Raw genomic sequence first — 11,894 nt, forward strand, 5'->3', positions numbered from 1 at the left:
TTTCTCTTCCTTCTCATAGGGCTGTTCTCTTCTCCTTGATCTCATTCTGAGCATCTTCACTCTCATTCTCTGTTACGTACCCAAGACATCACTTGCATTCCTTTGCTATAGGAACTGGTCTTCTGCCCTCATTGCTACCACCAAAACTCCTTGGTACTGTGGAGGGTTAAGGGAGTCAGAATATTGGAGAGTTTGAGCCTTGGGCTTTATGGGGAGTGACACCAATGTCACAAAGTGGTAGGGTTGTGCAGCAGAGGATTGTAGGGATTAGCCAGAAATATAAAAGCCAATAAAGGCTTCTGTGATGGGAACCCAATAAGGAATTGTATTAAAGGCAAAACAGAGAGCAGTGGGAATACTCAGCATTTGTGATGGCTACTTTTCACATTATATGTCAATGATTTGGATGACAGAATTGAGGGCTTTTTGGCCAAATTTGCAGACAATACAAAGATATTTGAAGGGACAAATGGTGTTGAGAAAGATGGAGTCTGCAGAAGGACTTAGGTACATTACAAGAACAGGTAAAGAAGTACTAGTCGGAATATACTATAGGGAAGTTTAAGGTCATGCACTTTAGTAGAAGGAATAAAGGTATAGACCGAGTTGCAGAATGTGACTGAGTTTTTTGGGCAGGAACCTTCCATCTCTAAACTGCCTAACCAGCTAAACAGGCTGTCATTCCATCTGAAATATTTTGAAACTTTAAGTTTGTTAATTATCAATAAGAATGAGGAAAAATAATTTGGTACTTACTGTGATGTTACTCCTGAGAACATTTATTAGAAAGCCCTAAGGGTTAATTGATTCAGGGTGGTGACCCTAATTTGAAAAGCAGCCTGAAACCATACAGCACACAGCATACATGCTTCCACTCCATTGTTCCACTCCTGACCTACCACCCCCCACCCCCAACCCATTGAGTGGGAGCATGTCTATACCAGAAGCTGACCTTGGGGTTCATCAAAGATTTGTTTCCTTCGAAGGAAGCTCCCTCAAAGGGTAGGAAGCAGTACTGCGACACCTAGATCTCTGCTTGCCCTAGAGGCCATTCTCAGTACTTCCTTTGAATACTGAAATTGCTTACCACCAAGAAGAGCACAGAATGCAGTTTTGATGTTGTTCTTTCTGGGGACCATGTTGGATCTGCTCCATTTTTTTTGATATTCTTCTTGTTCTGATGTTCACTTCTGTCCACTTCCCCCTCCAGATTCTCAGCCTGCCTTATCCCTCAATAGCTTTCCCAGATCCTGTAACTTTGGCCTCTCTTACACCCCATTTCTGTTGCTCCACTATTAATGGCACTATACTTCCAGCTGTGTAGACAGTGAACTGTGGAATTTCTTCCAGCTGCTCTTCTTCCTTTAAGCTGCTTTTTTGTCAGCCATGCCAATGCCTCCTTCTTTTGCTCAATACTAGTTTTGGTTTGAATTGACTCATTTGAAGCACATTGAAATATCTGCTCATATTAAAGGCTCTATACAAATGTGTGTTGTTGTTTATAAGGATGTTAATGTTAAGCTTGCAGACTTGTGATGGAAGGGAACTGATCTATTAATCTGCATTGATTCTGAAACAGACCTTAAGACAAAGAGGATTTGAGCTAGGGAGAGAAGCAACAGTCCATGTTTGCATTTAGGATCTTTTGCTAACATTTTAATTGAATACTAACAACCTTAGTTATTTCCACCAGAGGTCTTCTGCAGCAAGGCACAGTTGATAGGGACAAAAATTTAAATAGGTTTGGGTGGAAGACCTGTGACCCAGGGAGCTGCTTCAGCAAGCAGCGGATACACAGAATTGCAGACATCTTTGGAATTGAGGCATCATTTGCACCAATCTCATTAACTAATCAGTGAGGCAATATATTATGGTTTATCAAGTCCTGCCAAGACCATTGGACAACACTGTGTCACTGTATGTCAAACAAATTCATCACATGTGAGGCACTGAGACATTTCTGAGGGATGTGGAAGACCGTTATTCATTTTTGTACACATTTGGTAATCTGGGGATGTCTGAGGATGTCTGGGGATGTCTGGGGATGTCCATATCTGATCAGCCAAAGTTTTCAATGTTTTTCTGTTCTCAAGCTTTCAGAGTACTGCAGGATTACTAGAAACTCCTAAGGCAAATTCCTGATTGGATTTTGTGTATAACACTGCAGACAGTATTCCATTCAGTTGGAATGGGCATGTCATCTGTTCTAAGTATGCAGTGCCATTTATGTCAGAACACAGAATTATTTTCATTTTTAATAACTAGACCAATACAATTTATCAATTGTATTGAGGCAAATCAATTAACCCCTTTTGTATTACCATTCAATATGATCATGGCTGATCAATGCTGCCTTCAGCTTCCCTCTGTCCCAGATTCCTATATCCCTCGATTCCTCAATCTTTCAAATAGCTACCTGTCTTCTCCTCAAATATTTCTACTTATCTGGACTCCACTAGTTAATTCCAAAGAAGAATTTTCTATGTACCTCATTTTTACTGACAGACCTCTTACTCTATAACTAAAGTGGAAACATTTCAACATTTGCCTCTATCAAATCTCCTTATGATCTTATCAGTTTGATTAAGGTCACCCCTCATTCTTCTAAACTCCAAGGAATACCGGGCCAATTTTTTTACCAGTGGGATAACCCTTTAACCTGGTGAATCTCCTCTAGACTTTCCTGATACCACTGTAGGTAAGGGGGACTAAAATTCTTCCCTTATTTCTGGTATTGCTTGCCAATTATTACTCCCAATTTTTAAAACTTAAGCACTTTCACAATGAAGTCCAATACGCCATTTGGCTGCTTTATGACTTGCTAAACTTGCCTGCTAACTTTACTGATACATACACTAGACACGGGACCCCACTGTAATTATTTGTATCATCTTTCCATTTAGATAATAATGTGACTTTTGATTCCACTTCACACTTCCCCATGTTAAACTCCAAGTTTGCAAGCACACACTCAGTCTATCTATATGTTATTGCAGAATCACTATGTGGAGAGTCGCAATATGTCAGTCCACCTATTACATCACTGGCAAACTTGGAAGCCTTTTCTAGGTCATTAATGTAAACAGTAAACAATTGAGGGCCAAGAATCACTTCTTGGGATCTTTAACTGATTATATCCCCCAGCCTGAAAGGCCTATTTATTCAAACTTTGTTTCCAATGTGACAGTTAGTTTTCAATCAATGTCAATAAACATCCTCCAACATCCTAGGTTTTTAGTTTCTGTGTGCCTTTTGTCAAATTTCTTTTCAAAATCTAAATACTCTACATCTATAGGTTACTCTCTATTAACTCTCTTTGACAAATCCTTCACAAAACAATCTTGATCAGGTTTGATTATACAAGTTGAAACTCTCTAGTCTTGCACCCTTGGGACCTGACCAGTGCTGAAACTCAGAAACAGCCCCGATCACCTTCCTCAGCAGGCGATCTGTCTGTTCTTTGTAAGTATGATGAGACCACTGTGGGAAATTGGAACTGGAGAGTTCTGATACATATCAGTTGCAAAAGTTGAACTGGTAGGTAAATTGGATACTGATTTGTACAGATTTTAGTTAAATTTCCATCTTAGATCAGTTAAAATTGGTTGTTACTGAACTGTACTACAGATTCAATGCATGCCAGGGATGTGAGTTACTAGACCACAGAATATTGGACCAGAGAGTTTCAACTTGCATTCAGCCTTCTGAAATTGCTATTTATTTCCTCTTTGATTATTTGGCTCTAGAATATTACCACCAAATGGTGTTAAAACTAACTGGCTTACTTGTGTCTTTTTTGAACAAGGAAGATCCAATTTTTCAGTGTCTCCATTGAATTTAGACATTTCTGATCATTTCAACCAATGTGTCCACTACTTTGCACCACCTCCTTTAAAACCATTGGGTGGAAGCTATTTGAGTATTGTATTAGAGCAATGCAATATACCTGCATTCACCAAACCCTTCACTGGAACTGAAAGGAAAGGGACAGAAGGTGAGGGGAGGGGAAGAAGTACAAGCAGGCAGATGGGGAATGAATGGGGAAAGGAATGAAGTAGGAAGTTGAGAGGGGATAGGTGGATGAGGTAAATAGTTTGAAGACAGAGAAACCTAATAGTAGACCATGGAAGAAAGGAAAGGAACCAGAGGGAAGTAATTGGCAGATGAGGAGAAGAGAGATGAGAGGGTAATGAGGAATGGGAAAAGAGAAAATGAAAGGGGGGGGGGTCACAAATTACTGAGAGTCAGAGAAATCAATGGTCTTTCTTCTCTCTTTTAGCAGTCTCTTGTGTTTGCAATATGCCGCAGTGCAAAATAGCCCTATTGTATTGAAAATCTTGCAGCAATACTTCAGATGTGACAGTCCATTAAGGATAGGATGATTTCTGGTGGTTGGTTAGTGCTGGCATAACCCACAACCTGCTCTTCACCTGAGCTAAGCTGCAGATGTCATGACTTTTCGGTGACAGACTTCTATAACACCATTAGTTACTCGATAGCTGGGCCGATATTTAACCTCCTCAATCACCAATGGAGCATAAAAATCTTAAAAGTATTGAGAAAAATTATAATTAGGCGGTGAACCCCAGGTCTTATGTGAATGATGGATAGAAGTATTTTTTCCTCACTCCAGGTACAAAAATGGCTTTGAAGTTCCTGAGGAAGAAGACAACCAAACTGAAGAGTTTCCTCAGAGAGTACAGCATCTCCCTTTATCTGTCAGCCTCACCTTTCATCATTGACATGTTTGGCATCGCCTTTGAAACCGATGAGTATTATGCATTTGCCCAAGAATATGCTACAGCAGGAGATCTGTTTGACATCATTCCGCCTCAGGTACACAACCCACTTTGTGTTGTGTTTGACCTTCTAATCTGTAGTGTCCTTCAGTTATTTGAAACATTTGCTACTATCCCACTATCTTCCCTTGCATAAGATACAATAATTTCTAACCTGCTCCTGGCCAGTTACAGGTACAGGCAGCAGGCTTCTGTGGAGGGAATGGGATGGGAGGTTGAGGTTCACCTATCCCAATTGCTATTTAGTTCATGCCTAGGCAACTCTGCACTTCTGTGATTGATTAGCACATGGGGACCAGAGTACAGAAGATAATTTAAACTTACAGTAGATGTTTGATATTGACTTCAATAAAGTTACTTTGAAACAAAGGCCAAAAATTAGATAAAATTAAATGAACATTGGTGCTCATTAAATTGAAAGGAAGTGGATATAGAGCAAAGTTTTTTGTTATATTTAAAGTTTTGTAATTTGCTCTAATATTGCCTATTCCTTTCAGTCAAATCAACTGTCTATCTCCCTGGCTATAAAGTTATCTCTCCCTTAATCTCAAATTTAGACCATAAGATATAGAAACAGAATTAGGCCATTTGGCCCATCAAGTCTGCTCCACCATTCAATGATGTTTGATTTTATTTTAAACCCATCTTCTTGTCTTCTCCCCATAACCCTTAAACCATTCAATGACCTATAAATATCTACCTTAAATATACCCAATGGCTTAACCTCTACAGCTCTCTGTGACAATAGTTCACCATAATTCACCACGTTCTGGCAGAAAAGTTCCTCCTCATCTCATTTTATCCTGAGGCTGTACTCTCAGATCTTAGGTTTTCCTACTAATGGAAAAATCCTCTCCTCATCTGCACTATTCAGGTCTTTCAGTATCTGGGAGGTTTCAATTCTTGTGAACCTCCTTTGGACCCTTTCCAGAGCTAGCATATCAGGCCCTATTTCTTACCCTCCCTGGGTCTGAAGACCTCTAACCAAATATATTTTCATTTTGATGCAACTGAAAGTTGTTGCTTGAGTAAAGTGTATATTCCCCCTTCAATTGACACCCTCTCTGTTATGAGAATCCCTCACCCTTTATGATTCTCCTTCAAGCCCTTTGTTCCATGATCCCTTAACTTAGCAATGTATCTGTTACTTTTGTTTCTCGGGAGGTAGAGTGGTGAGCTGCCAGCTCACAGAAGCAGAGTCATTCTTGAGCTTAGGTGTCTGTGTGGGGTTTGCATGCACTTCCTGGAACTGCATGGCTTTGCTCTAGGTATTCCAGTTCACCTCTACCTACATTCCAAAGCTGTAGTAATTGGTCACTGTAATTTGAGTGTAGAATTATGGGGGGATGGAGTGGGGTGGGTTTAGAAATGGAAGATTTTGAGAATGTGGGAGATAAATATGGGAGTAATTGGGATTAGTGTGAATGAGTGTTCAATAGTCCCGCCTCAGTGGGCTGAAGGCCCTGCTTCTGCACCACACTGGTCCCTCTCTAAGCACCTCAATCCTGATGTTGTGTTTTGGCAAACCAATGTTCTTGTGTCAAAAGTTACTTCATGACATAAAGCCTGGTTTCAACATGTGTTCATTATTCTCTCAAAGGTTGGTCTCCCTGAACAAATTGCCAAACGCTGTGTGCACCAAGTTGCTTTAGCTTTGGACTATCTGCACAGTAGGAAACTGGTTCACCGTGACATCAAGCCCGAGAACATCCTCATCTTTGACAAGGAGTGCCGCAAGGTCAAACTGTCAGATTTTGGAATGACCCGTCGGGCTGGTACTCCTGTCAAGCGGGTGAGCGGTACCATCCCTTACACTGCTCCCGAGCTCTGTGATGCCTCCAAACATGAGGGCTTCTCTGTGGAATTCAGCATTGATGTCTGGGCTTTTGGGGTGCTACTCTTCTGCATGCTCACAGGGAACTTCCCCTGGGAGAAGGCCCTCCTCTCAGACTCATTCTATGATGAATTTGTGAGATGGCAAAAACGCAGAGGGTCCAATGTACCATCGCAGTGGAGGAGGTTCACCGACGATGCTCTCCGCATGTTCCGGAAACTTCTGCCTATCGAACCGGAGCGAAGGTGCTCAGTCAAGGAGATATTCAGATACCTGAGTTATCAGTGGATGCTAGATACAGATTGCAGTAACAGCATTGCTGATGGGAGCTCTTCCTCGGAGGAAGACCTGGTGGCACGGATGAAGCAACAGAGTCTGTCTCCTGTGTGCAGCATTGCAAAGAATGGCATCTCCATGGAAACTCCATCCTCGCGTTTCACGTCTGTGACAACATCCAGCTCCCTCTCATCTAACAGCAGCTATGAGAGGGCATCAAGGGAGAGCAACAACACCAGGATTCTGGTCACTACACCTATTGAGATCTGTGTCTAGCTGACATTGAAATGTCCGGATCGTGGTTGCCTTTTAAGTGTGACAGACAACGTGTCTTACAGAGTAACAAACTTATTCTTACTGAAGGAAGCAAGTGTTTGTTGCTTTAGGAGTCACTGTGAGCTGTCAACTGGGGCTCAAACTCCAATGGGGCTCTGTCTGAACTATTGATCTTCAAAGCTTTCACCTAAGCTGATTCTCACCATTCATGACTAAGTTGCTTTGTGTCTTTGGGTCAGGGAAGATGACACATGAGTAACGTCAGGAGGTGAAATGGCTCATGGGTCCAAAGAAACGAGGCACGACTTTTGTAAAGATCTCAACCAATTAAAATCGGTTTCCGCGGAACGATCCACTTTTTCAATTATATATTGCGAGCAAATGTCAAGGGCACTGTGCAGTGACCAGATTGTGGCAGTTGCTTCTGTTCAAATGGCTTTTCTTCCTAAGGGCTTGGTAGTGCTTACTGAAAGGAGTGAACACTCTGCACAAGTCATCTTTACCAACAATCACCTTTCACTAATGTGACTGTGACTTCCCATTTCCAAACACACTAATTTATTGGTTCAGATTTTTAAAAGTTCAAGTTAATCTTATTTTGCATCTAGCAGCTTTTGTCCTCTCTCGTTCCCAGGCACTGGTAGCATGTGAGCTGATAACTGTCTAAACATCTTACTTAATAACCAGTAGTAAGCTGATCTTACAAGACTAATGAAGTTAATATTTCATTGAACAAAAACAGGTAACATTTAGATCATTGCTAGAATTAGATAAGTTAAGTGATGAGGTAGTTTCAGTGCAAGGGAATGTCCCCTGATGATCAAGAGCAAGGGCACCAACATCACTTCTCACATGCTTTTCATTCCAACCTCTTAACCCTTTTCATCTCAGCATGGACCAGCTGGACCATGCAGCCTGTTGCGCTGATGTGTTATATGTTCTGTGTCTGTGCTTTGAATCAGTGTGTGCTTGAGGGGTGGATTTTGTTGTATGTTTCACTCCTGCGTCATACTGTGCCTGCTACAGGGAGGTCTGAATGGAACTAACACTGATATCAGCAGATCTTCGGTGGTAAGTTTAGCTAGTGATGACATTGGGTGTGAAGTTCAGAGCCTGTGCCAGCTTCTCCATAGCATTGTTGGGAACTTGCCTAAGGAGAAATTGGGGGGAGAGGAGTGGAGGGAAAGCCAGTTTGCAATCCAATTCCGATTAGTTCTCTATGTTTCCCAGGGAAGTAGTCTGTAGCAACTGCTTGAGGGGACAATTGAACTGTTTTAGAGATTACAACCTTTAAAACACCACAGCTGTTCAGCCAATAGATGCATTGCCTCAAGACACCAATGTCCTGGGTTCTGCCCTGACTTCCAATGCCATCTGTGTGGATCTGTCACAATAAGCTTGTGAATTTCCTCCAAGAGCTTTGGTTTCCAGTACAGGTTGGTAGGTTAATTGGCCGCTTGAAAATGTGAGTGTGCAGGTGAGTGGTAGAATCTGTGGGGGTGGGCAGGGGGTGTTGATGGGAATGTGGGCCAAATACCTGAGATTGATGTAGGATTGCAGTAAATAGGTATTTGATGGTTAGTGTGGTCTAGGAGGGCTGATGAATCAATGATAATTTTTATAGTTGTTAGGCTCCTATTGTGTTTATTGATCCTTTGTCAAAGATCCAGTTGTCAACACCCAGCTGATTCCCTTCCTTTCTGCATCTGCCTTGTACATAGAGAAAAAGGAAATATCAGCTCAGTGAATTGTGCAAATTACAATGCATATGTAAACTACAACGTTGTTGAACCAACTCCAGATACAGTGTAAAGAGTGAGACTTCCCTATTGGATCTTCAGTAGCACTGGACACATTGAGAGTGCAAGAGTGGCACTGATCTCAGACTACTGTGACCTCAACCATGGCACCCACAGATGGGAAATTCTCTCTTGATTCGACTTTTTCCTGAAGGTTTTGTAGATACAGTATGACTTCAAAAGTGAGGCATGCCTAGCAGTCAGTTGTCTGAGTAGTGTTCTTGTGGCAGATGGTTGGGTTATGCACCTGATGAAGAAGTCAGATTTATCATAACTCTCAACAAGGCTAATGACTGAAGGTAATTTTAACTCAACTCGCCAAGTGGTATACAGAGACAGCAAAGTAAATGGAAGTAGGAATATCCAGTGGAAGACTGATCTAATTTATTGCTTATCCAGACCTCATCTCTGTGGTATTACTGTGACCTTGCAGTCCTGTCCTTGTGATGAAGCTCGAATCCCCATCTCCAGGCAGCTGGTACAGCACCTGACACTAGTTGGCATTTATCATCTTACAGTCATAAGGTCCATCTGTGAAGCTAAGCAGTGGCACTGTGTCCTTTGACCCACTAAATGTAACAAAAGCCACGCAACCAATTGGATTGCTGGAAATCAAATTGTTGGAAAGGAATCTGGTTTTAAAAAACTCTAAAAAATATGAGTAAATCCTTTAGTCCTATTGGAGTTCAGGTGTGTAAAGTTATCAAGCAGATAAAATGTTATCTGTGGCAACCACTTGAGGGGACAATTGGTTAATTATTTGGTGAGCGTTTTTAGAAGGATATCTGTGTTATTATGTTTACTGTCATAAGGCTCTGGCTATGCTTTTTACTTCCGACTGCCTCTCGACATTCTTCCCACCCACCACTCCTCATCCTTTATACACCAAAACATGCAAAAAATAACAGGAAATTTAGGATAACAGATTACAATCCTTGTGTATCTTCACTGTGCTTACAAAACAAATATTTCTAATGTTAATGTATGGGCAATATGCTCTATATACTATCACTTAAGAAAGTTTTACAATGAATTGTCGTAGATTTTTTTATCAATTAGAAAACTGAAAACATAGGGCTATGAAAATGACATCATCGAGAAACCTTTATGTGATGTATACTGCACCTGTATTCGGTCTACAAAGATTCAAGAGAGTTACCTGGCTGGAACTCCGCAGGAAAGAGCTGGAGATGGGAGCAGCCCAGCTCAGTTTGATGTATATGAACTGGGGGGAGAAGGGAGGGAAGTGTTGGAGAAGTAGGGCAGTGTGACAGGACTGCAATCCGCTCTTCTCTCCTTCATTATTGTCATCATCCAGGTGAGCCCTGCCATTGTTGAAAGGGCAATGGAACAAGGATCAATGAATGCATCACAGTACTTAGTGACAAACTTTAAATGAATAACTTCTGAAAGAAAACTTCCTGTGAAAGCAAGACAGCAAACCAATAAGGACCTCTTTGCAAAGATTGTATTTGAACTGGGAATCTTAGTCAGCTGATGCCCTACTTCTAATGACTGGCAGAAGTGCAAATCAACCTAGATTGTCAATGTTCATCACTCCACTTTAGAAATGCACTCAATTGCTTCTTGTAGACAGTGCAACACTCCATATATAGTATAAAGGACCTCCCCCATACACCTGGTCTCCAAGATGTAGTGTGGGCTACTGAGCTGCCAAACCTTGTGTTTGAATTTTAGTGCAATGGGTATGTTTCTATTCAAAATTCTTCAGTTTCGTTCCTCAGTGAATGGTGTGTCGTTTAACTGTCTGTAGTTTGTGACAGCAATGCATTCTTCTGGTATCCACAGTTTTAGCTCTTAGCTAAAATGTTTCCTGAGCTCTTCTCAGAGCCATACGATCGATTCAATGGTTGCAATGCAATTTGTCTTCCTGTAAGACTTACTTTATAATTTGATTAAAATTACCTAAAAACAACTGTCTCATCACGTCCATTTGATGCAACAAAAGGTGAAGAAGTTGCAACAGCTGAGAGAATGTGGAGGTTGTACACTGCAGGGTAGAGGACAGAGAGTACAAAAAATGATGCATTTACAGAAAACAGCAAATACATTCACTGATGGTGCAGTATTGGAGCAGTTGTACTTACTTCAAAGTTCAGGCAGAATGAAATTTTCTAACCTAAGGATAGGCTTGGTATGCTTAGTGCACAAGAGCCATGGAACAGAGTTTGATGATACATTGCATTTTATCATCCATTCATGGATTATGGACAATATGGGAAATAACATCATTTATTGCTCTTCCCTAATGATCCCTGCACTGGCAAGTCTGGAGTCATGTTAGGCCAGATCAGATATGGGTGGCAGACTTCCATTGTGAAGACCCTGATGGAACAAAGAAAGCAAAGTTTATTACACAGCCCTACAATAGTGATAGAAAGGTATTACAATATGTGATAGAAATACAGATCATCTACAATGTCAACAGCTTATAAAGAGGGTTTAATGTCAGCAGAAATTAGCACATTGCATTACAGGAGAGTGTGTACAATACGTCAGAGACATATACAGAATTAACAGCATTGACAGCTGTTTGGAGTCAGAAAGCTGTTGATTGATGAATGTACTGGGACACAGTGAAGATATGAGAATGCATCTCTAGTTGAGGTATCATGCAGAGGGAGAATTATTCCTTTCATATCAATTCATACATCCAGTCCAAAATAAAGTTGTATAGAAGTTACAATAAGCAACTCTATTTGGAATGTACTATTGCACATCAGAAAACAATGCACATCTCTTTGAAAGGAGGGGTCTGATTTTCCACAAAGATAAATCTTGAAAAAGAAGTTGAACGTTAGTGGGCTTGATGTTGAGAAGGAATTTTGGGATGTTATGAGAAAGAGGTGATTCAGCCCATCTCACCTGCTCTGCTTTCAGTTTGAGGTC

General features: G+C 41.1%; 1 protein-coding gene across 4 annotated transcripts in view; it reads left to right on the top strand.

Moving 5' to 3' along the window:
• LOC132380201 (serine/threonine-protein kinase SBK1-like) overlaps positions 1-11,516 on the top strand; it is a 28,591-nt gene extending 17,075 nt beyond the window's left edge. For 2 of the 4 annotated variants that reach the window (XM_059948888.1, XM_059948887.1), the window contains 2 exons: positions 4,634-4,836; positions 6,400-11,515. In XM_059948888.1, coding sequence (XP_059804871.1) covers positions 4,634-4,836; positions 6,400-7,185 — 989 coding nt within the window. In that variant the 3' untranslated portion in view covers positions 7,186-11,515. Of the gene's footprint in view, positions 1-4,633; positions 4,837-6,399 lie in introns of all 4 variants that reach the window. The other 2 variants (XM_059948890.1, XM_059948891.1) reach the window with 1 other exon arrangement.
• Positions 11,517-11,894: the final 378 nt, after the last annotated feature.

This window comes from Hypanus sabinus, chromosome 23, assembly GCF_030144855.1.
Source record: "Hypanus sabinus isolate sHypSab1 chromosome 23, sHypSab1.hap1, whole genome shotgun sequence".
Taxonomy (NCBI): Eukaryota; Metazoa; Chordata; class Chondrichthyes; order Myliobatiformes; family Dasyatidae; genus Hypanus; species Hypanus sabinus.